The 27,279-nt window shown below is 35.3% G+C and overlaps 1 protein-coding gene across 9 annotated transcripts in view; it reads right to left on the bottom strand.

Annotated features, from left to right (window-relative positions):
• Bbx (BBX high mobility group box domain containing) overlaps positions 1-27,279 on the bottom strand; it is a 246,833-nt gene that overhangs the window by 81,937 nt on the left and 137,617 nt on the right. For all 9 annotated transcript variants that reach the window (XM_047563432.1, XM_047563431.1, XM_047563430.1 and 6 more), the window contains 2 exons: positions 7,636-7,806; positions 2,599-2,841 (listed from right to left, as the gene is read on the bottom strand). In XM_047563432.1, the coding sequence (XP_047419388.1) occupies positions 2,599-2,841; positions 7,636-7,797 (405 nt within the window). In that variant the 5' untranslated portion in view covers positions 7,798-7,806. The remainder of the gene's footprint in view (positions 1-2,598; positions 2,842-7,635; positions 7,807-27,279) is intronic.

Here is a 27,279-nt window from a genome sequence, read left to right on the forward strand (position 1 = left end):
AGAACACTCATTCAACAAGATTTTTTTCCCTCTAACAATGCAAATTAGTGCTGGGCGATAATTCAAGAAAATGACAAATTATGGAATGGGTGCTTCAACCAACCAAATGCACTAACATAAGGTGATAATCAGGAGTAAGGGAAGAATGAGATGAAATTTTCATGAACTAGGAGGTAAAAAAGGAATCACTCTAAATGTGTATTAATTATAACTCACTCTTATTTTTAAAACATGCTTCTTTTAAAACCACAGAGAGAAAGGAATAATTTACATAATAATGTTTTGGGCAACTGCAGAACACATACATAATACAACACCAGTCCTATAATATTATACTGCCTAGTGACATTGTAAATGTCTTAAGTCTGTTTAAGTACACTATAATGATTGCACAATGACCAAATAGCTTAATGGCACATTTCTTAGTGCATACCTGTCATTAAGTGATGCATGACTGGATTTTTCACTGGACTAATAATGGCAGGATAGATTTTGGTGAATACATGTTAAGCATTCACAAACATGCACTACGTTGAAAGACTATGTCTAATAAAAATATTTTAAGCTGGGGTATAAAAATAAAATTAAAAATTACGAACTAAAATATAGTTTGTAAAGTAATGAGGGGGGGATGTTTGATGAACAGAGATCATATTTATTACTGGCTTCTATCACTAGCAACCACCACCAAAACCTGGTACTCAGTAGCCACTTATTAAGTATTTGTTGATTGAAATGACATTCCAGTTAAGGTTGCCAAATTAACACAAAAAGCACTAGCACAATTACACTACATTAATGTAACTATGAAACCATTTAGTAAATAAGTTGAAACAAGTAAGAATCATGACTAGAAACCAGTTATGTCATAAATTTGAAAGTAGCTAAATCATCTACACTTTATGGGAGAAATGAGGCAACCTTTCATAAATGCAACTATAAACATGGCAAGTTGTAATGTGGGACATTATGGGCTCCATTTTTAGATCATAGGGGGCCACCTTAAAAGATTTTATTATAGCACCACAATGGCAAACATTGTGAGAATCTAATTAGGCAATTAGTAAGGGATTTCCTATACAAAAATAATACCTCCTTTCTTAAAAGTGGCCACCTATTGGGTTTGTAAATTAGCAGCATTTAAGAAAAGGCAAACAATATACTGGGGATATGCTGCATGTTATCCAAAAACAGCAATCCAAAACAAACTCAAGTGTTTAATTATAGGAAGCTTATGTAGTTCCCTGTGAGACTTCAGATAATTGTTTATTTTACCATATAAGCATTACTATGAAAGAATGTAAAGCTATTTAATGAAAAAGTTTTACTGTTAATTACTGTTATGCCAGTACAAATCTAATGAAACATTTAAAATAATGTAGGTTCCTGCAATTTGATTTTAAATTTTCCAGATGGCCAACATACTTAAAATTCTATCTTTAACAATAGTCAATTCCGGAAGCTTGTGTGATCATTAATTACACAGCAACGATGCTAATCATTTACTCTGGATTAAAATTTCCCTGAACATTTCATAAGAAATTTTTATGTTCCATGTTTCCTTATTAAAGAACTCAGTAAAACCACAGTAAAACGAAGTATTGTTTTTCCACATACTGATTGTCTAATAAAATATCTTGAAACTACGCATTTTATCCCCTGCTGGTTCATTTTTTCAGAGGCATAAACCAAATGTTTGGGCAGCAGGGGTTTTCATGAATCAAGATTTTCTTAAGTTGAACTCTGAAGAAACAGGGTTAGAATTATTCCTTTCAGGTTTAACCACAAGGATATGGTTTTGCTTATCTCTTACTTGGGAATAAATCCACTCATAATATATTTAAATGAGTAATGCTCCTACACTAATTTGAGAGTAATGGAGAAACAGTACCAAAATATAATTTTGGCAGAAATTTACAAACTGCTATCATTTTGGAATTGATTAATGTTCCACCTCTCTGAATAGCCTTGCTGCATGGAAATGTTTCTCACCAAGGATTGCCTCCACAGTGTTTACACACATGAACACATCACAGTACATCCTGTTCTACTGCCATTCATGCCTTTATTGGTTTTAAATATTCATGCTGTGCTACCTTCAGAACAGAAACAAGTTAAAGCAGCAGCAGCTGCTGCTGCTGCTGCAAAGACCAAAAGATTGACTTATATATATGGTCACAAAGCATTTAGCATATAAAGACTCTTTCCCATGATGCAATTAGAGTAACCTAAGATTGTCATCTTTACCATGGACATTCTCCAAAAGCAGAAGATGAGTTCCTAGAAAACACTTAAAAGAAAATCATACCAGACATGATTAATAAATCACTATTCATAATAAATCAATCCCTTATATCAATCAGTGGGGTATTACCCATGAGAAAAAACTTGGTAATAACCTGCTCTCAGCACCTCCACCAGTATTTCCAAAATGGGCCTGGGACACAGAACATAAGGAAAAAATTTCTTCTATTTTTCCTTAGCACCTGAGACTTAGGGTTGGTTTTCTCATTGCTTGACCTCCTGTAGGTACTCAATATTTGCTGAGTGGGACTGGATGCTCAAAGCGACCTTGACACCTTTGTCATTATAACCTACCTCCTTGGCCATGTCTGTGTATTTCTGCTTTTCCTTTGGATCGAGAACAGCCCACCAGTCAGCTAATATCTTGGTAGCACCTCGGTTATCAAGCCTGGGGTGTTCCTGACGGACAAGGGGGCGATGGCGTTTGCAAAATAAAAGAAATGCATTCATTGGTCTACGGGCTCGCTGTTCTGGTGATTCATCATCTTCAGTCTCACCAACATCTTGCTCTAGGCCATCGGCCCCAAGAAGTTGAACCTATAACCAATCAAAACAAAAGTTTAACACATCTCAATTATGATTTAACAATCCGTTTTGGTTGGTAATTTTTTTCTTACCTCTATTTTTTCTTCTTACCTCTATTTAAATACCAAACAAATTGGAAGTAGTAATTTTTTAAAATCATTAACCACTATTAGTGGTTGGAAACTAACTTATAATGTATCCTGCTTAGTTCACATAGCAATTGTGTATGTCCCTATTACAGTAAATATTTACATTGTTAAAATTGCTTAGATTTTAATGCTATGCCCATATGTGAATATGCCACAATCCCGTGTGTGTGTGCGCGCGTGTGTGTACTTCCTATACACACAATTTTAATACACAAATTTAAAAAATAATAATGAAAGGGAGATCAGGAGAGTAGAACAAGTGGATGGGAAAGAAGGGAAAGTACCAAGAAATGAGATTGATCAAAGTAAATTATGTGCATGTATGAATATGGCATAATGAATCTCACTATTATGCATAATTATAATGCATTCCCCCCAAAAAATTAAACAAAAAATAATTGCTTACATTTTTCCTCTTTCATTGAACAGTAAGCTTGGAGAACAAAAATTTTCTTATTTACATTTATAATTACAGTGTTTAACTTCTTGTCCAGTATAACATTAAAACTTAACTAATTGCTAATGAATGAATAAATTTAGTTTTGTTTTCTTGGTCTCAAAGTTAACAATATCCATATAAAATACATCAGTATTAGCTCTTTTTCCTCTTTAGAAAGCACTTATCTTCAGATAATAATATGAGAGTATTTAATATGAAAATACATAATTAAAAGCTAATATAAATTCAATGTTCTTCCAAACATCACGAGTGGGACTTCCTAATGTAAAATAATAACAATAAACATTTAACATGATTACTTGAAAGAAGAATCACCCAGTAAATCCTTAAACCTATAAGTATCAAGCCACCCTGTCTAGTGAAATGTTATTATGATATGAATAAACTCCTTAACAATCAATTAGTCACTATTCAAGTTCTTCTGGGTCTGTAATTCCCATTTCCATTGCTCTAGTACCACTTTGGCCCATGGCCTGGTCTTGCTATTTTCTGCACATGGCTGCCAGATTAAATTTCTTAAAGCATATCTCTAATCACAGAATCTCAGAAAATATTAGAATTGTAAAATACCTTTTAAAGCTAAAATACGATTCTATGATGTTTCTTGGAAAGAATGGGACTATGAACAGAAATCCAGAAAGCTTACTAAGACCATTTTTAAAATTTACTTGTTCTGTAGTTAAAAACAAGAAGAATCAAAGTAGTCATTAGTCTACATTATGCAGTAAAGCAGTAGTTCTTAAACTTGAGTGTGTATCAGAATCCCCGAAGACCTTGTTAAAACAGATCCCTAGGTTCTATTCTGAGTTCCTGATATTGTAGGTCTGGAGTAGGTCCTAAGAATTTGTATTTTTAACAAATACAAATGCTGATGCTGCTGGTCCGAGGATCATAGTTTGAGAATCACAACAATGCAATGCTGTTGTTCTATACAGTGTTTACTGGGCAACTGTTACAGGCAGGTACTGTAGAAAAATCACTTGCTTAACCACTTAGCATATTTTTAAAGTCCTAAGTACTGCAAATGCAGTTAATTAACCATTGATTATCTTTGAGACAAAAATAATACAGAAAAATCTTGAAGCCACAGCTGTCTTATAATTAGGAATGAAGGATTCAGATTTATATCCCGAATTATATATACAATCATTAACAATGATCTGCATTTTCAAGGAATATTTGGCATTGTGAAATTTTAAAAGAGAGAGAAATAACAATGTGTTGTATAAGTTGAAGAAATAATTATGGTTTCCCTTTAGAAAAGAATAACTTTTGATTCAGTTACTAAATTGTAAAACTCATGCTAAAAGCTGGAAAAAGGAACTCACCATTTTTGAAGGGGAGAAATGCATACGCACAATTTAAAAAAAGGTGTGATGACTGCAACAAGGAACCAGTGAGACTAGTGGATGGGTAAAAGCACAACAAAGTCTCCCTGAAAAGGAGTTGTCTGAGCTACATTTTGAAAGATGAATCAAATGAGTCAGGATGGGGAAAATACAGGGAACTAAAAAGGATGAAGGCTTGAAGGTTTATTTTAACATCAGTATGCAGTTCCATAGTCTTGGTATATAAAAGATGAAAACAAGATTTGTGACATAAGGTTATATAAAATATGGGCCACTTCATGAATAAAACGCTGTGTCAATAAAAAAAAAAAAAAAAAACGCTGTGTCATGTTAAGAAACATGCATTTAATCCTGTGGACCAGTGGTTTCAGACTGAAAGGATGAGTAAAAAAAAAAAAAATTTTGGTTGAACATGGATATAAGCATTTGATTTTGCCAAATACATAAAAAAATTTTTTTTAACTAACCTAATGTTCAAATTATTTCACTGAATAACTAAAAAGTGAGTGAATAAATAAAACACTTGAATAAATTACAAAATAAAGATGAGAAACTCTCTGGACTTATATTTCTTTTACTAAGGGTCCATTAAAACCTTGGAAGAGATAATGAGAAAGAGCCAAGAGTGGTTGGTATCTAATTGGAATTGAAGATTCAAAATCAAGTGTTTCGAGCTTGTGTGACAAGTTTCTTCACATATAGCAGAGAATACATTTTCTCAAGAAAAATTAGATCCCCAGGGGAGCAGAAAGAATGGGGCTAGGGAGGCTGCATTTTAAAGGGCTACAGGGTGTGCTATGTGAAGACCCAAGCCTATGAGATAATGATCTGGGGACCAATATAGAGAAGAAAGAAGACTATGGGTGTGAAAACAGTGAAAAGAAAAGGATTTAATGATGCCCCATCTTTCTATTTACTGAGCATCTGCTATCGATCACATATGGTTCTAGGTGATGCAAACAGAGCAGTGAATACACAAGTCCATGTCCTCATGAAGCAGAGAAGCAGCACAACAGCCTCAAGTTCAAAATGGATCCCCTTGGCCCCTCTGTTGAGAATAGACCATAGAAGGGAAAGAGAATGGCAGGGAAAGAGGGAAGGGACAACAATCTCTGCTAGAAGTGGTGATGGCTTGCATTAAGGTGGTTAGAGGGAATTGTAGACAATTTCCTGGAATAGGGATGCTCTATGATTTCAAGGTCCTCTCCCAAAACTCATGTTGAAATTAGATTGTCATTGTAACAGTATTAATAGGTGAGACCTATAAGATGTGACTAGGTCACGAGGGCAGTTGAACAGATTAAAACCATTGTCATGGGAGTGGGTAGTTACTATTGGAATGGGTTCTTTATAAAAAGATGAGTTCACAGGGATTTTTCTCAGTTTTACATGCATGCTTCCTCTCCAGGAGATACCCTCCACGCTGCTGTGAGGCAGTTAGAAGGTTCTCACCAGATGCAGCTCCTGGATCTTGGATTCCTAACCTCCAGAACTTGTGAGCCAAATAAACTTCTTTTGCTTATAATTAACCCAGGCTGTGATGTTCTACTAAAGCAGCAGCAGATGGACTAAAACAAGGAAAAATAAACAAACCCTGTTCTCTGAAACAGGAAAGGGAAATAATAAGAGTAAGGAGTGAGATAGGTATATAGGTACACAGAGAAAGCTAAAGAAGTGATTTCTGGTGGCTTCTACCATTTCTGTGGAAAAGTCACAGTGAGAGGGATATAAAGGGTATCTCCAAAGTTGAAGTCTGAGAAACAGGAGAAATGTTTCTAATTCCTGCTCAGATAAAGACAGATAATTGATCAAAGTCAAGGGAAAAAGTCTGAATGGATGTCAAAGTCTTAAAAAAATTAAAAACATATATTTGTAAAATTTGAAGTGACACAAAACATGTATTCATTTAGTCTCCATTCAGTAGACTTCTATGCAATATGTGCTACTTGTCAGGCACCATTCTCAATTCTGGAGAGAGGCAAGGCCTCTGCTCTTAATGAGTTCCTCCTCTAGTTTCTAAAGACTAGAGGAGTGCCCAAGTAAACACATGGAAAATAGTCTTAAGTACTATGAAGGAAATTCTTTGACTTGGAATGAGTTATATGGGAAGGATCTTGGAGATGATTAGGTATTGTAGCCATTTTTTGTGTTGAGGCTTAAATAATAATGAGAATCCAGGTATGGCAAGACCTGGAGAGGTGTGTGATTTTTTTTTTTTTTTTTTTTTTTTTTGGTAACAGGGACTGAACCCAGGAGTGCTTAACAAATGAACCTTTTTAATTTTATTTTGAGACAAGAACTCTCTAAGTTGCTGAGGCTGGTTTTGAATTTTCAATCTGCCTGCTTCAGTCTTCCAAGCCACTGGGAGGATGTGGAACTTTTTAAAGTTCCTGCATGGCTGTGTAAATTTCTAAACAAGAGCCAATAGCTCATGCAGTAGGCCAGAGAAAGGAACCTGGAGGACTGAGTGAACAGAGAGGCTTGGTGGAACAAGTACAGTCAGATGCTATGAAGGTCACAGCACCAAAGACCAAGAGAGTAGCTCCAAGATGCTCTATGGTGGCAGAACTGAGCTGTAAGCAAAAGAGGCCAGAGGGCATCCCCACTGTTGTGCCTCTGGTGAACACATCAACTTTTAAGAACATCCCCATCTCACTGCATTTCAATATTTCAGTTAGGAGAAATAGATACTGTAAGAGAAATCAATAAAAATGTCAGTTGAATGGTCACATGGGATTTAAGTGATACAAATTCTTGGAAACACATCTTTTAAACCACACAAGTTCACTAAAGTTTCTAATTAGTACTCAAACCTACTTGAAATTTCTGGAGTAAATGGAAGACTTACCTTGTCAATATCCTCTTCTTCGTCTTCCTCTTCCTCCTCTTCTGAAAAGTCAAGAAGTTTCTTTGCTAGCAATGGATGCCACTGAAGACACTTGCGTTTTGGTCGTTTTCCAGTTCCTTCTCCTTCTGCTGAATGATCTTTATTTCTATTACTGCCTTTCATTACTGTGACCTATAGTGAGAAAAGAGACATGCAGAGAAAAATCAAAGTAAATTTGATTAAAATTAGTTTATTTTGCTCCCTTAGTTTTATTGGATTATATTTTAATGACTAAACTATCTACCAGCTCAGGCATTTACTAGATTCAGTGAGAATCCTAAGTACATAATCAAGCTTTCATTTTAGTGGGTTAAATTGAGCTATTAAAATTGGTCTTTTATGAAATCTACTTCCTTCCACTCCATAACTTCAAAACTTAAAGCCCAAATAAGTTTTAGGATGATTTGACCAGTTAGCTTCATGTGTTCATATTTACTCAGGGTAGTGTTTCTAGGTTTCCCATCAGAGGGACAAAGAAAGATGCCTCCTAAGGGAGCTGAGGGGCCTGCAAAGGTGACCCTCCAGCTGTTCTCTCCTGATAACAATTTACATGGCTTTTGCATTCCACACTAGATAAATCTGTGCCTGTGCTATTATGAAATAAAATGAATAATTTTTAAGAAAGGTTTGGATTTGAAATAAAACTATTTCCTATGATGACACACATTTTTCAGAAAGGATCTGTGGGCTTGCTGCCTTCAAGCACTATATGGGAACTCAGTAGGAGCATTCTCTGTGTCCATTTACAACAAAACAAAGCAAAAGTTCCCTCACACCTTTCTTTATACATGTGTTGGGAACATTGGCATAAAGTTTTGCTCTTGCCACCCCCTCCCCCTTTTTTAACTGGGTGACTGACTCAAACAGCTAAGAAACAACCAGACTATGAATGTGACAAAGTCTTTTAGAAGTCCCAAATTCTAAATTACTTTTGAAAAACTTCTAATTATTCTTGATGATAAAATTAATGCATATTCATATTATGTGGGTGATAATAGCATAAAATGAGGTTTGCCCTCTCCATCATGCCCAGTCCCACAGCCCAGGGGTAGCTACATTTTAGTTTCCACATGTTTTCTCAACTTTTCTGATTTCTCAATCATTTATTCATTTGATGTAAAACGAATATAAAAATTATTGTTTATGTATATTCATGCAAAAACTCAAAAAAGAATACAGTTAAATGTCATCAACTAAAATGGTTCAGAACATATGCTGACAATTACAAACCCAAAGGTAGCTGCTATTATTAGTGGGTAGAGGCTTTTTTGCTCAATGTAACATGTACTGGTCCAATGCTTATGAAGGAATACCATTTAACTTTTAACACCATATTAAAACTGAAATTTCATGAACATTCAGTATCAAGATTCATCCAGTTCTCAAGCCTTCTAAACAATATAGAATAGGCAAATTTATTGATGTTCCTTAACTGTTTCTGGATTTGGGGGTATGCTTAGATCTTCCTCCCTTCAAAACCCAGAAATGTACACTGACTGCTTTCTCCTAGAAGTCACATAACTTCATCTTAAATATATGATCAATCTAGAATTTGTTTTGATAAAAGGAGTAAGAATCTTTTTTTTTTTTTTTCCCCCAAATAGCTAACCAAATGCACTAATGTCATTTCTTTCCACCATTCCTTTGGACTGCTGCTTTTATCCTATATTAAATTACCATATGTATATGAATTTATTTGTGAATTCTTTTCTGTTAATAATTATCTCCCTCTAACCTTGGACCAATTTTCATGTCCTTAGAAACTATGTCATTCTACACCTTTTTAAAATGTGCAAATACAATAGTAAACATAATCATGAGTAAAAAAAAATTTTAAGTTGTATGTATCATGCTCTTCTCTTTAAGTCAATATTGGTTGGTCATTTTCAATTTTAATAACTAGGTAATATTCCAAAATAAGAATGTATCACAATTAACAGTTCACTATTTGATAAACAACATTCAGATTATTTCTTTTCAGGACGCAAAAAACAGTCATTTTAATAGAATCATTTTTTAACACACTAACAAAAATTCTCATTAACTATTTAAAACCGTGACAAGAAAGTACAGAAATAAAAAGGGGAGGAAGAGAGAGGACAAAAGGAAAGAATAAGAGAGAAAGCTATGTTCCTCTGGGCTTTCTTAGCAAAAAACTTCCACTGAATATCTGAAGCAATTATATGACTCATTGAGGCTGCCTTAAGCGTACAAGTTATTGAAAACTCTAAATGGAACCAGTTATCTGGTCTACTCTTAATAAATGAACAAAGATTTCTTATGAATTGATAGATCACTTAACAATTCCCATTCTACCTACAAATAAAACTTGGCACAGGCAACCCAATTTCCAAAAATACCAATGCTTGTTATATAGGGAGAAGAGGAAATGGTTATTTCTGTGGTTTATTAATCACTTCAGGATAAGCTGCTTGAGTGGTAATTAAACCCATATTGGGGGCCCAGTATTTTATGATAACACATTTTTTATATAGTAAAAGAAATCAATGGAAACTTATGTCAGGCAGCTTTTATTAAATGGGTAAGTGATGGCCTAAGACTAAGAAAAATATATTTTTAGTCCCAAGATTTTGAATTAAATTATGTTATTTAATTTTACATGCATTATGCTATTCAATTTACATACACACATATATACATTTTACCCCTGGTATAGTGGGAGATAATTTATTCCAGGATGCCTCACAGATATCAAAATCTCAGGATGCCTAAGTCCCTTATAAAATGGTGTAACATTTATCCAAAACCTACTGTTTTGATTTGGATCTTAAATGCCCCCCAAAGGCTCACGTTGAAGGCTGGTTTTTAGCTGATGGTGACATTGGGAGATAGGGGGACCTTTAGGAGGTGGGACCTAGTGGAAGAACAACTGGGCCTTGGAGGCATGTCCTTTAATTTTTATTTTGAGGCAAGGTCTTGCTAAATTTCCCAGGCTGGTCTCAAACTTGGGATTCTCCTGCCTTAGCCTCTCCACCTCATAACACTATGCCCAGCTTTCCATGTATTTTAAAATCATCTCTAAATTACTTATAATACCAGAACAACATAATTGATATTTGGATAGGGTCTCACGACAAGGTAAAGAAGTCTGCAGGTGGTCAGTATAGATGCGATTTTTTTCTTATTTTTGATCCAAGCCTGGCTCAATCTGAAGATATGAAAATCATAGACACAGAGAGCCCACTGTATGTTCATGCCTTTATGTTTCTATGTATAATTTCAATATTCAAAGAGGAAACAACATCTTGAGAAACAAATCAATAAGCAGTATATGTGGCTTTGGGTTCACATTCATTCCCATCTTGCAATCCTGCTCTAATTCTTTCCATGTTAGTCCACACATCACTTTGGCTACAAGGTCTTTTCTGACACTCCAGAAGTTAAACTCTCCTTACTCTGAAATACAGAAGAAAGACTTTGTATTGCTACCGATCTTACACCATATTCTCCCATGAATTATAATCATTTGGGTATATCCTACCACTATTGTTAGGTCTTTTTCTTGATAGCCCAAGACTTTATCCTTCTATGTTCAGGAGCATCCTGGCTGAACATCAAGATCAAACAACCATACCAACTCCAGTGCTAAACAGTGGCTATGAGTCACTAGTTTGTGTACTAGGATGGCTCTAAAATTAACTACCATCTCTCTCATTTCCTTGAATTCAGATAGATCTGAGTTGGAAAAGAAACAGGGATAAAAACCATGTAAAATTCTGACATGCAGATCAAGGTGGTTTGGGTTGTAGGAGAACCACCAGTCACCTGGTCTTGGGGACAAATAAGACTGGCAATCCCTAGCACTGTCTCAGGAACAAAGCAGATACATTTTTAGCATGGACTTAAAAATGAATAAATGAATAAGTGAATCTGAGATAGTACATCTCAGATGAAATGATAAAGAAAATGAAATACCTCCAACTGTAAGCTGGACACTTAAATAATGTCTAGTGATCTATTCCAAATATTTTTAAGTTTTCTACTATAGAAAGAAAGATACTCAGGGCGGATGGAGGTATGATGTTCCTGGTAATAATTCAAAGGAAGTGAGAAAGCAGCAGGAGAATAAAAATTGAGAAAGTGGGAAAGAAAAGGACTAAGCATAATTTTGTGACAAGATTATCATTCATCTTATTTCAATAATAAGGAAAATTTATTAATCTTACAAGTGACAGAGGAATAATCTTGTAATTATTTTGCCACTAAAAACCCATATATTTATTTTAAAGTACGTTTCCTTGTTCTCACACAAGAATAAATTAAGCTAACAATCTATACCCAATAAATGAAATGACTGATGGATTTCATTCAAAAGTGGTCATTCTTCTACTCTACCCTGCTGCTCCAGAATAATTGGAATCAGGTTTTTTAAACATCAATGGACTCTGTGCTTAAAAGACTCAATAATACAAAATTCTGCTGCCGAGACTGTCAAATGATGATATGAAAGTCCCTATCTAAAATACTGCATACTCATTTATCTTACAGAACCTAAGCAACCAGTGTGTGCTCCATTTCTATGCCAGAATGAGTGTCCCTAACAGATATTCATTGTACTGAATTCCATGTCAACCGGATAAACTGGGATAAACTTCACTTACCTATATTTTCAAATGTAGTAATAAGCACATTCATTAAGACCTTGCTCATGGTCAAATTCCATAAGAAATTTAAAGAAAAAAGACTAGAAGAAAACAGTATGAAGGAAACACCATAATTAATATAATACAAGTAGAAGAAGAAAAAATAAGAGGATATTAGAGCCTATCAGGTCTCAGAATCTTCCCTTTAACACAGTCATCATGCCGGTCTTTCCTCAGGTTAGAACTGAGTAGCAGCAGTTCTGTGAGAACAAACATGACGGTCAGCACAGGGCCTAGAAGGCTCTCTCTCACAAATGTACCCCACTTTTAGAAGAAGCAGAGGGTCAACAAGCAGCATTGGCCCACTTACACAAAGGCCAAGATGTGTGTAAGGGAGAGACAACTGTCTCCCAATTTATTTACTGAGAAAGAAAGAAGGAGAGTTTTCTTTCTTTTGTCTGAGTGATATACAGTCAGAGACAGTGCCTTGGCACAGTAATAAATTTTGTGAATAAGACCCTCTTAGTCTTTCTTTCATCTTGTCTTATAACTTTAGACAAGATGTACGCTGGTCAATCAGTACCCTTCTGACCTTTAGGATTGGTGTGAACCCAACTCTCTGGCATAGGGGTATTTTAGAGTCTAATTTTTTTTTCTAAATGTCCAATAAAATCCCATTCAAATCCTGTGAAGACCCCAAATCAAAATCATCATTTTTTGCTCTGAGGTTTGCCATATAGTAGTCTCTTATCCACAGATTCATTTTCTACAGTTTGTTACCCATGATCAACCACAGTCTGAAAATATTACGTGACTATTTCCAGAAATAATCAATTCTTAAGTTTTAAGTGGCAAGTCATTCTGGGTAACATGAAGAAATCTCATATCATTCCACTCCATCCCACTCAGGATGTGAATCCTTTCTTTGTCTAGCATATCCACACAGCCCTACCTGCCTATTAGACACCTAGGAGCCATCTCAGTCACCAGATAGACTCAGCACTGCAGTGCCTGGGTTCAAATAACCCTTACTTTATTTAATAATGGCCCCATAATGTACAAAAGTAGTGATGCTGGCAATTCAGATATGCCAAGAACATGCCAAAGAGAAGCTATTAAGTGAAAATGATGAACATCCTCAACTTATTAAGGAAAGAGGAAAATGTAAAGATATCTAAAGTCTCTAGTAACATCAAATTGTGAAGAAGGAAGAAGAAATTCTAACATTAGTTTTAGTGTTGCACCTCAAACTGCAAGTTATAGCTACAATGTACGATAAGTATTTTTCTTAAATTGGAGAAGGCATTCAATTTATAGGTGGAAGGCATGAACAAAAAACATATGCTAATTGATGGCAACACTGTCGCAACAGAAAGTATTATACTTACAGAGGACTTCATAAAGGGTTCCCCTGAAACAAGGGACAACAACAATTTAGTGCCAGTTTTAAACTAAAAAATATATAAATTACTGGAGAGGCTGTATCTGCCAATGAAGAAGTTTCTGCCACATTTGTATGCATTTGAGAAACATCTTTAACAACATGTACTAAAACAAGCATTACATTCACATCATTTTTATTACTGTATATTGTTATAATTGCTGTTTTATTATTATTTTCTAATTTCTTACTGTGCCTAATTTAGAAATTAAACTTTATCTAAATATGTATGTACATATAGGAAAAAACACCGTATATACAGGATTTGGTACAATCCACAGATTCAGATATTCACTGAGGTTCTGTGACATATCTTGTCTGAGGATAGATAAGGCGGGATTACTATGCTTGACCTTGTCAGGTCAAACAGTATATTACCAATTACTCCAATAGGTGTGACTTCTAGAGAGGGCAAATGACATGGTTTCCATTCTGTCTCAGTGACTAATCCTGACCCTGGCATACAGAAGGCTTTGAAAATGGTATTAATTGCTTCTAATTTCCTAACCTAACACTTAATCACATATAATTTCCTAGAATGGCATGCTCCTAATAATTTTTAAGATATTAATACAAGTTATATTAAATACTCAAACTGCTATAATTAATTGCTACATACATGATATTCATTATGCCACTTAACCCTTACAGGAACTCTCTGAGGCAGATACTACTATGAATCTCAGTTGAAGAAACTCTAGGGTCACAGAGTTAGCAAGTTGAGGAACTGGGCCTAGAACAGGAAGCCTACCTTGAGAACCCAAATGCTTACCCAGGAAAATGAGCTCTAACATAAGATTTACAAATTGTCAATTCTTTGAGCAATTCCTATAGGAGAAAGCACTTATGGCCTATGGAAATAACACAAGAGAGCACTCAAAAGTCAGCAGGGGATATATTCAGGGATTCATGGCACAAAGGCAAGTACTTTGAGTAACAATTAAATTAGATGAAAACTCAATGAAGATAAAATTCTGACAAGTTCTGATCATTATTGATTATCGTAATTTTAATGACAATTCTAAACTGTAGACAGAGTAAGTAAAAAATTCTAACTCGGCATAGAAATATTCTCATTTTAAAAGCAATTCAGCCACTGTTCATGCAAACAGTGTCTTTAAATGTGTTAAATGCGTTCCTTACTTTACTGAAAAGCATTGGCTCTTCAGTTAAAACAGTCAAGATGTTATCTATATGCTTTTTATGGCTACTAAGGCACCCATTATTCAAAGAAGGGTTTAGCTGTACTGGCAGTTCTGGTCCCTCTGCCCATATCTCATAAAGTAATATATATTTTTAAGATTTCTTAATATGTGCCCTCCATGACGCTTAGCCTTGGGACAGCTTAACATGGTTCTCAAAATAAAAATGCTGCTCTAAGCTAAAGATAAAAACAACTACCACCTTAAAAGAGATAAAGGTACCACAAGAGGGAGCTAAGAGAAGAAAGGCCATTTGTATAACAGGAGTGTTCCAGTCTAGATACTCTGCCCGCAAAAGCAACCTTCTCTTTTCTATAATCTTATAGAGGTGTTTACATTCTTAATCAAAGTCACTAAATCTATTCTTCAACAGGCCTAGCAAAAAGTGATTGCCTTTTAGTTTATAAATTAACAAAGGTTTTTATTACATGCATTTATTTTACCTGGTTAGGACTATAATTATCTCATTGACAAGAAGCTGAAGCACAAGAAAATAAGCCTACAGCAGTTTGCTCCTCCTCTATTACCAGTGCATGCAACACATGTATTTATCACCTGGTGACTGAGCACAGTGGAAGTTGCATCCAGCCTTAACTCCCATTCAACTCTGCTTTCCTATCAGGCTCCTGTCTGCCCTGTTCCCCACACCTGCCCAGGTGCTTCTGTACTGTTGATTCTCTGCTCTTCCAGGTTTGCACCCTGTTGCTCTACATACCCCATTCTTGCTTTCTATTCCACCTAACACACTGTATTGGTCCCAGTTCATGTTGTTGTCCTTCCTAAGAGCATTTTTCTGACCAACCACAGCACCTAATGGCTATACTATATTGACATTTAATTGTATGACAACTATCATTTCCCTATACAATGCATGTATTATGATATCATATGAATTCCTTTCAGAGACCCTCCAGGGTAATAAATATGCCAGATACTGTTCTTGGATCTGTCGGAGCCATGATCTGGACAAGAAGGAGAAGCCTGGTGAACATGTGGAATGTGAACACAGGAATAATACTTCTGGGCTTTCTTATTATGCTTTTATGTTGTCTTGCTAGAAGGCAACAGAGATAAAAGGTTTAAAAAGAAAATATGCAGCCAAGGAAAAATAATAAGCCAGGAAGGGTTGTTTGAGAGGGGAGGGGAAAGAGAAAAGAAACAGGAAGTTGACAAGGCAATGTAACAGATATAATAAAATAAAAGTCACTTCCACATGGGTGTTTATACAGTCTAAAAACATGTTTCAGTAGCTTTATTTCCTTCTTTTGTTATTTGTCAATGACTTTCATATTCTCTCAAAATAAAGGACTACAGTACCTCACTGGCTGTCTTTCCCTTTAATAACTGGTCTGTGAATAAACCTTAACTCTGAATCTATCCAACCACTTTTCTTCTTTAGGTCAATCCCTAGGCTCCTGGGTGCTCCTGTACTCTGACACTCCCACAAAAGTTTGCAATCCCAGGTTGATCTTCAGTGCTCACGGGTGATCCTTTTACTTGTCTTACTCAGTTCCATACACAATCCCATAATGCCCATTATAAATGGTTTCCCCTGAATTCCTATTAATGATGATGACAAAGGACAATAATGATGATGACAGCTAGCCACTTACGATGCTTCCTATGTAACAGTAACTAAGAACTTAAATACTTATCAACTCTCTAAATTCACAAAAGTCTAAGAGCTAGATACTATTATTATCCTCTTTTTGAACATGAGAAAACTGAGGGAGACCTAACATACACTGCCTCTTCTAGTTTAAATTAACAAAAGTTTTTTACTATATGCATTTATCACATGGCTAGAACATAACTGTGACAAGAAGTGGAAACATGAGAACACAAGTTCATGGAGTCTCATTAAGTATATACTTACTGATCACGTGGTCAGCTATGCATAATGTTTATATATCAAATCACTAGCATATAATTGAGAGTCAATATTTGACCGCAGCAGGTCTGACTTCAGAGTGTAACTCTTAAGCATTATACAGTACTGCTTCATAATAACAAAATTCATTGAAAATTTGCTACATGCTAAGCACTTTTCATGACTTAATTTCTTTAATCCTTAAGAGTCTTGGGAAAAAATGATATAATGATCACATTTTAAGCACAAAACTGCAAATGACAAAGTTTAAGACACAAAGTCAAGGCCACTGCGCCATTATGTGGTGGGGTCAGGATTTAAACAAAGGTCTTCAGAACAAGGAACCTGAGCTTTGGGATCACTCCTTCATACTGTCCCTCCCATCCCAATCCTAGTTTTTCTAGATAATGTCTTTGCCTCCTAGTTAACAGAAAGGTGTTAGCTCTCCTAAATGCTACCACATTCCTATCTTGCCTACCAATTTCAAAACTTTTCTTCTTTTTTAATTTTTTGCTTGGATCTTCACTTAAAGCAGAAATTTGAGGTCAACTTCTCTCACCCTCGATGGGTGCTTATACTCTTCTTTTTTGCTACCCTGAGTCATCACTCTTTAAATTTCTTTGATGAACTACCAATAGTTTCTTCCCCTTCAGTCTATACACATCTCAAGTCTAAAGCCCTGTCTGACATCTCTATCCTTCTATCCTCCTCTAGGTTGGTCCACTTTCTTTGCACACACTGATTTCTGATGGACCAGAAGACTACCTAATTTGAAGCCAGGCAGGTATCACCTAGAAAGAATGGGCTTGTCTGGTACTACTATTTGTTCATAGTTCCTACCTTGGACTTCACTGATGTGGTACCTAATTTTGGTTCTAACCCTTATGATTAATTTCCTAAAGAGCACATAAAATTTGTTCCTGTTACACTATATCACAGACTCTGACTTATCTTACCTCACTATGATTCATACTTACATCTTTACTTTCTAGGCCTCTTAGAGAAAAAGCACTGTATGTGCTAGGCTTCTGCTTCTACCATATCCCTGGAGTTACACCAAAGCCAGGCGAGCTGAAACATTCCAACCTTCAGGTGAACATTGAGAAAGTTTGTGTATGTACATATACATGTCATATATGCTTTTCCTACACACCACACAAATATATATAAAAAATATATTTTCTGCTTTCTCTCCACAAACTCAGATCATTAAATTGGCTACTTGCCTCAACATCGGATCTCTCACCAAGATCTCTATTTCCCACGTGTTCCACTCCTTTCTACTCCTGCTATGATGATTCAGCAGTCTGGTCTTAGCTAAGCTGTGCTGACTTTAGTTCTCCATAATACCAATATCTGCTCATGTCCTTCTCTGGCATACAACCTCTTTAATGATCCCTCAATGCATTTTAAGTTCAAACTCCTCCTTTCACATAACATACAAGACTTCCTGATGTAGTTCCTGCTTATTTTTATGGCTATTGTTTCTTCGTTGAATTCTTAACCTCAAAGCTCTACCAACACTGAGTCACTTGCCATGCACTCTGGCCTCTGGGCATCTGTCCTGCTGACTCCATCGCTGCTTCAAGGCTTAGCACAGATCTTACGTCAAGCCTTTGCTGGCCCTTTCTAATCTGAGGAGATGCTTTTAATTCCTCTCTAGAGTACCCTATACTTAATAAGTGACACTGGAATGGACTATTTCCTTCTTTACATCACACTTAATGGCAACAGAGAACAGGGCTATGAATTATCAACACAGTGTCTCTAGGGCCTGACACAGGGCTGGGCACTGTATAGGAAAACACTTATTCAGTGAATGAGTACCAGGACTGCTCCCTGCACTCTATTCTTATTGCCCTTCCTTTCTAACCTACCATTTCCAGGCCCTGTTGAGACCCTCCATTTTCAAAACTTCCTAGTATCTACCCAAAGAGCATACTCAAACTGCCGACTAAAACACCTGGTAATTTTATTTGTTTGGAAACAGTTTTTATACAGCTAATCTCACAAAATAAAGGATTCTTAATGAATAACTCTGACTTTGTGATAGAAATAATTATCCACTCCCCTTTCTCCTATATCCATCACTAAGCACTGGTTATTTCATCTTCCATGTTCTACTTTACATGTAGCCCTTTTCTTTCTATGAGTGACTGCACATATTGTCCAAAAAATTATATATTAAATCCCATCTAAAATGGTCAATGTTTAAAATAATCATTTTTAATGACCTCTTTGTTTTGAGGTTTAAAATAAAAACAAAAATGAACATGTTGCATCATCCTGATCTCCAATATAATTACCAAGAACAAAAGAAACAATGGTTCAGTTAAGAATGAAGGAAAGAAGGACTGTGTAGAGGGAAAAGAGGGGTGGGAGGGGTGGGGGCGAGGGGAAAAATAAAATAAACATCATTACCCTATGTAAACGTAAAAAAAAAATAAAAAAATAAAAAATGAATAAAAAATAAAAAAAAGAATACAGAAAGAAAAAAAAAAGAATCAATAATCTATATATCACTCAGTTGGAATCTTTTTCCTAAGCTACTGGTTTTCACTCTTAAAAAGTGCCAATTAAAACTCATTTCATTTTCTTAAACAAAATTTCTCATCCTTAGTGGATGCAAAACATTTTCAAAAGGTTAAAAAAAAAATTACTCTTTCTTCAGTAGTACAGTATTAAGAAACAGTTTCTGCAGTGCCCACCATCTTTACACATTAATACAGAATTAACTCATTTACAAGATTTTGAATCACATGAAGATAAAGAGGATAAAGTGCTGCTTATCTTTTCATTTCCCAATGCTTAAAATATTGAATATAATATTTTATTTACTAAATAGTGTTTAAAAATGCATAAATAACTACATATCAACATGTACATCTACCAAGGAAATTAGAATGCACAGTGTACTATGATTCATTTATAATTCTATGTAACTAGAGTTAAGCAGAAAACCATTTGTTTTGGTGAAATTTTTTTCTTAATTATATTTCAGTTTTCTGATTCAATATATATGACACAAACTATAAGAGTTCACTAATGATTACAGTCCTAACAGTCCCTCTCAGAACATTAACAATTCCTTTATATTTCTTCTGTGGTATTTTTTTCAGGTATTTTGGTTGAATACGTTCTAATTTCAAGACGAAGTACTGAAATTTTGTTTTTATTTACTGAATTTATTAAATTCATGGCATTTGTTTTTAAAAGATTCTTCCCTTCACAGAATTAACCAAAACCACAATTCCTGTTTGTATTGTGTTTGCCCTTTTCTCTTTTTAAAAACTACCAAAGAAAGAATACAAATAGCTACAAGTTTTAATTATAATCCCAAATTCTCTCCTTCCATTTTCCTCTCAATGCGTGGTAAAAAATGCTCTAAAGCTGTATCTACCAGAGACATATTTACCTGAAGTATCTTGGAGTACATATTTTTTTACTGTCCAAATTACATGAATCTACTCTCTGCTGGCTAAAATATTTATCTTCTAGCATCATATCTAAATATAAAGGTAGTGCTTTCTAATATAAAGAAAATAAAGCTCTTCTATAAAATAATTATCAACCATATAAGCCCAGAAAAAAAGCTCTTAAGAAGCTCATCTACATCACTCAGGCATGGTGCTAGCTGATTTTAGGGAGAAGCAATCATCCAAGTATTGAGTTAAAGCCAGGAATTTTCAATTTAATATCATTCTCTCCCTAAGCAAGATTCTTAACACTAAGATCATTTCTCATTATTCAATTCTTTTCCACCTGGAGTCTCCACAGCACTTTGACCAAGTTTTTCGAGGACATTATACTGAGGGGACCACAGGATGGAGGGCTTTTAAGATTCTTGATTTGTCAAGGTCACAAGAATTAGTGGCAGAATATGTAATCAACAACAGGGCCTGCAGTGCTACCAATGAGCTACTATATTGGTTTTTACTTCGCTTTCTTATTCAAAGATGGATTATAATAATTTTTCTGACATATCTAAGAAATTTTTTGTTTTTAATAAAACATTTCATAATATTTGAGTACATTTCATTAAGTTCCAAATATATTTTCTTTTTTTTTTTTTTTTTTTTTTTTTTGGTGGGGCTGGGGATTTGAACCCAGGACCTTATGCTTGCAAGGCAAGCACTCTATCAACTGAGCTATATCCCCAACCCCCCTAATATATTTTGTAGTACAAAAAAAAAAAAAAAATCAGAACTGCCATTAAAACCCCTGGACTGCTTTAATTGCACTTTCCAATTATGGACTATTTTATAACCTACAAAGCTTTCATTGTATACATTTATTTATAAAATGTTATACTATCCTAAGAAGTGGGTATAATTATGCCCATTTTACAGGGCACTGAGAAGTCTCAGAGGTTTATGTAATCTTTCCAATGTTATTAAGTGTCTCAACTAGGGATATAGCCTAAAGGTTCTGAACTTTAAAACCTAAAACAGGTAATTTCTTCTACAGAACTGTGTCAGTGACTGTAATTTTTAATCAATATATTTATTTTGAGAGGAAAACTAACTCATTTTTTAGCCTTCTTGTCTCTCAGTGTATTTTACACTGAAAATAAATGAAATGAAAATTCGTAAATTTTCATTCATATTTCAAAATAATCCTTCGTATAGATTCAGTCATAATAAATACACTAGGGAAGGGAAGGAATCAGGGAACAGACAGCACATGTATCTGTGAGTCTATGTACTTTTCTTCACTTTGCATTTTGTAAATATTGATGTCACTACTCTTAAAGTACTCTTGGAAGTGGTTATGAGTGACAGCCCATGAGTGCTGCTTCTTTCAAAACAAATATGCTTTATTGATGGAGAGCTCATGCATCTCCGTTTAATTTCTCTGAATCAGGAGCAGAAAAAACAACGTGAGTCCACAACATTTTAACTAAATTCAGCATTCTACATTGAATACAATAGGTAGGTTCTTTTTTAGCAGACATCATGAAAGTTTGTCATTTCCATAGTAAGGACACTCCACTCCACAAACCTGCCATATAATCCCAAAGCAGCAGGCTACTTCCTATGTTTATTATAAATATTTTTAAGTATAAGCAAAAATTCAAAATATAGTTTGTGCAAAAAATAGTCTTTGCACATAAGTTTTGCTGGATTTTAAAATATGTAATAATATATTGCTGAAGAATACAAATAAAGTTTGGATAAAAATTTGAAGAGCAACCAACTGGAATATAAACAAAAATATACTGAACTACCTGATTCTAGGGAAAAAATAAATAAATAAAACCTGTCATTGTCTGCTGTGTATTCAAAAATCACACTCTAGCAGCAAATGTCAGACACATTTTGTATCATATTATAGTTTTTTTCAAACTGGAAGGTAAGGCCCATCCAGGAGTCAAAGGAAGATTCTGCTTGCTGAGCTTTCCCAGCTGTTCAGCTTTGATGGCTGTCAAATCCATACTTGAGAGGCTAGCAAATTCCTTCTACAGCTCTTACACAGCTCCTCTAGGGAGACCTCCTGATCCCAAATCAACCTTTTGAGGATCTATTAGTGGACTCATATTAAGAGAGATGACACTTATTGTGAACAGTGAGTTGGACCAATAAAGGGCTTGTTAGTGAGAGAAAACCTATATATTAATGAAAACATTTGGGAACTAGGACAGCATGTAATAGAGTGCCACAAATGTAGCCCAAACCATTAGGGAATAGAAATATATAAGAAGATATTCTCTGCACCTGCAGCACCAGATACTTGGCAGTTATAAAAGCCATTGAGAATTCAGATAATTCTCTTTATTTCCCATGAAGACCCCCATTTGCTAACCCTTTAACTAATGGCTAAACTTGTCAACACTGCTGAAGGCACTTCCAGGTATGACCCCAGGTTCCAGGAGCTTCCTGACACTGCAAATCTTTGCTCACTCTCAACAGACTTCTTTCATTTTGAGCATCAGCAAAACTAACCCTCTGAAAAGAACTGTTCATTTCCTTGCTGTTACTTAACACTGGGGTAATGTTCTGCAACTTTCCAAGGTTTGAGATAAAGGGAAGGGAATCAAGTGACTAGCATTCCTGAAATCTCAGACTGGACTTCAGAAGAATTGGGGAGGAATTTATGGCAAAGTAATGCGTAAGGGAAAACAATTCAGAATTTTTTTTTTTTTTTTTTTTTTTTTGCCGTGCTGGGGATTGAACCCGGGGCCTTATGCTTGCAAGGCAAGCATTCTACCAACTGAGCTATAACCCCAGCCCCAAGGGGAGAACAATTCAAATGCCAATTTAAAATGGTCAGAGACAATCCACAAAAATATGTAAAGTATAATCACATTCTGTCCTTCTCATGCTCATTTTTTCATGCTTATAGAGTTCTTTCTTCATAGAAAGAAGGAACTATAGGACCCACAGAAGTACCAAACAGAGTAAGATTCCAGTGTCCAGTCCTGATTATCACTTTCTAAGAAGAAAAAAAAAAATCCAATGTTAGGTCTATTCAAGGTCAAAATTAGCAAATGAAGAAACAGAAAAACTGTAGGTGGTCTTCAAGTTTCATTATCATTACTCTATTCTATGGTTTTACCTCACTATCATCAGCTAGGACCAGGTTGTGCTATGGAATTCCCCCTTCACTATACAGAAGACCTGCATTTCCCTGACTATATCTTCCACCAGGAAGAGGAAAACACACAGCCCCTCATACAGCTTTACATAAATGAAAGCTTTCTTATCTGTGTAAATGGACCTTTCAAAGAAATTATGACAGCATTTTGCATATTTACCTCACAATATTTTTTTTTAGTTTAGTTAATACTGGATTCTATATTTTGAAACTGGCTACAATACTGATTGTTGTACACATTCACTGATATTTTAAATGCTTTTCCTGTGCATTTTTTAGTTTCTGCTTTAAGGAAAAAATAACTTTTCCGAAGTTTCAATATGACTTCCCAAACTGGACCAGCTATTTGGGAGGCCAAGGTAGGATCTCTTGAACCCAAGAGTTTGGGCTGGGGAGATAGCTCAGTCGGTAGAGTGCTTGCCTTGTAAGCACAAGGCCATGGGTTCGATCCCCAGCACCAAAAAAAAAAAAAGAACCCAAGAGTTTGAGGCCAACCTGGATAAGCAAGATATTGTCTATTTCAAAAAAAAAAACAAAAAACAAAAAAACCTCCCAATGTCTATTTAGAAGATATAGAAAAACATAAATTCAATGTAAGATTTATCATGGAGATGTTAAACTTTCAGAAATTCAGATCTCTAACAGTTAGTATTAAGTCACCTTTTGCATATGTTCAGAATCACTCCAGCTACTCTGAAGCAAAACTCTGCCTATGGTTCTTAAAAACGTGAACACCACAATGTGTAGCTCACGCAGGTAATAACTGTGGTCACTTCTGGGCTTTCGAGTACTGGGCCTCCTCACATAAATCCAAACCATTCATGTACCAAGAAAGGAACTACCTGGAATACTGAGAGCTCCTACGTGACAGAAAGTTTAATGGAGAATTACAAGTGCCCCTACACACGTAGACAAAGTCTGTCCTTGATCCTGAAAGTGCTAAACGATTGATACACTTTTCTATGGAAAAATCACCAAAGGTTTATGGTATTAGAAATTCAGTCATGATATAACCAGCTGAACATAATACTTAATATTAGAATTATGAAGTCAAAGAATCCCATGTAATTAAAAAAACTAGTATCTTTTCAGAGATTTTAATATTTTCAACATTAAACTATACTTTTGTTGGAATAAGGATACACTTATAATCTAAACTGAACTTATAATTCTCATGGGCAACAAAGAGAGGAGAAAAGTGATGGTAGGCAGGCCCTTTTTTCCTTTCCTTTCTTGAGTTAATCATACACCAAGTAGTACCCTAACTCTTTACAATCGCTGATTCATTTAATCCTCAAAGCAACTACAAAGTAGGAACCATGACTGGCCACGTTCTACAGATAAGCAGCTGAGGCACAGAGAGGAAATTCTCCAGGTAACACAGCCAGGGATGCTGGCACACTAGAGGCCCAAAGCTTACACTCAGGTGGCCCTGGCGCAGTGCTGTTTAATACTTGCTCACGCAGAGGTGGCTTTAGAAGCATTGTGGGGACCTGTAAATTCTGCAATCAGTGTGATACCTTTTAAAATAGATGATTAAACAAAAAAGTCTCCATTAACTCCTCTAAACATCAAGGAGCTCAGAGGTAAAACACAAGGTAATTACCTTTGTCATATTTAACATGATTTTTGAGTGATGGGCACCATGTATGGCTAAAGTGACTTAGTATCATTTAACCGCACTTTAATTAGCATTACAAACTTGATTGTTCAACTCACTGCCTTAATAACGAGTTCACTGTACAGACTAAAATCTAGATATTTTATTGAATGATCTTTTTCACTCCTTGGCTTAGAAATAAAATTCAAGTACATTATATATACACAATATAAAAAGTTATGTACACACAAAATTAGTATAAAAATAGAATGTTTCACTACCTAAGACTTGCTTTATTATTTAGTGTTCCCCAAACATCCTGGAGTTGATTTTGTACTGACTTTCCAATAATTCTGAGATTCATCATGGAGGCATCACTGCTACCAAATAGCTATATGGAATCCTAAATTCCAGTTTTATTCTATTATTGCAAATCTCACAGTACTGGATTCAATGAAGACATGTACTGGGGAGAGAGGAAGAGGGAGGAAGGGGAAGGGAGATGTAGAAGTAATAATTATTTCACTCATAAACATAAAGGACCTCAGGCACTACCCCTAGTTAGGTATCTAGAATTCCTTAACTATGTTCTCAAACCCGTTTGTAATACGCTCCCCACCCTACAAAGATAATGCAGTCTGAAATGTTTAGCTACACCAGAAAAGACTTAAGTCCTTAAAAAATAAAATAAAAGTGGGAAAATGAAACACAAATAGCTAATCTTATATCATAATTGGAGTCTACTACTGCTCAAATACTGGCAAGTCAAAAGCTTTCTCTTGTGGTTATTTCTAGATTTTGGCTTTTATAAACATATTTGGGTTCACAAACAAAACTCTACAATGTTAGAATTGAAAAAGGCCTTAAAAATCATCCAAACCCCACCAATTTAAAGATTTGTAAAACTGATCCAACGAGAGTGGGAGAACTAAATATTTTTGTTCTCTGTGTTGGTATAAAGTTTGGGGCTCTTCTGGGCAAATGTATATATATATGTGTGTGTGTGTCTATGTGTACACAGACACACACAACACTTATGTCTTACTAAATTATAAACCAGAGATTACTTTCAATTTGTACTAAGACACAAATGGGTAAAGTGCTACTTTTAAAAGTTAAAATTACAGACTTATTTACAGTAAGATGACAGAAAGGACTTTCAGTTTCTTCACTTTCCACTTCTGGAATGAACTGGATCAATATAGGGAAAGCATCTAAAGGGTAATTTTATTCTATTATCCAAATGAAAGAAGTCATAGCAGAATGGAGCAGACAAGAAATGATCTATTTGAGGACAATTTACCATTCCCAAGGTTCCTTGCTATGATGATAGAATATCTCAGAGAAAAGATACATACCGATGATAACAACAAAAAATTGTGGTTATTAAATGGAGGTGAAAAAAACCTGCACTAAGAATTTTAACTGAAAATCAATAAAGAAAAAAAGTCAGAAAAGTTGAAAGGAGGAATGTGTGGTTATAGGGACTTTGCCCAAACCAAACATTAGTGCAAATGCTCTAGGACACAGAAAGAACGTCTGTAAGGCATTACTTATGGCACATAATAAGCAATCAGAAAAGTGGAAATAAGGGTCCATTACTCATGGCAGGATAACCTGCATTATCCTCTTACAGATGCATCACTGGTGAGAGCTGATGAAGAAAAAATGAAGGCTAAGAAAGGGAATGGTCTATCTTTTACATGTAATTTTCAGCAAACCTTGATGAGTTTCAATTCTGGTTGAGTTTCCCCCTTCTTTCCTTCCTTCAATTTCATTTAGAAAATTCATCTTGGTTAAGTTGTTATGTGTGACTCTGCAACTAGTCTAATGTTGCCCCAAATTACCATCCCCAACATTCCTTCCAGAAAGCACCTGATTAAAACCCTCAGGTTAAGCAGATCAAGGAGATTATGTTGGTTCCAAGAACAAGAACCTGTCAAATCAACAAATCAGTGTCTTTACTCTGTCAGGTATTTCCTCCTGTCAGATACATTTCCTATTTCCTTAAAACTTGCTTCTTGATTCTGGCAGTTTTCTGTCAGTCACCTGATACCCTAATTCTTAAAGCTTATAAATTTCTAGTTCCCCTTCTCCAATTTCTCTACAGATTACACTAGTGACCTCTGCTACTGATTTGGGAGAGTCATCTGGAAGCCCTTTGTACTGACCATACCACAAAAATTAAAACTCTGTTTTCATGAGTCAGCTTTACAGTCTAAAATACCTAATTCAGTTGGACAACTCATGTTTTAAAACAACTCATAGAAAAGGAACTCCACTTCTGTGGTGCT

The sequence above is a fragment of the Sciurus carolinensis genome, chromosome 9 (assembly GCF_902686445.1).
Source record: "Sciurus carolinensis chromosome 9, mSciCar1.2, whole genome shotgun sequence".
NCBI classification, from domain to species: Eukaryota; Metazoa; Chordata; class Mammalia; order Rodentia; family Sciuridae; genus Sciurus; species Sciurus carolinensis.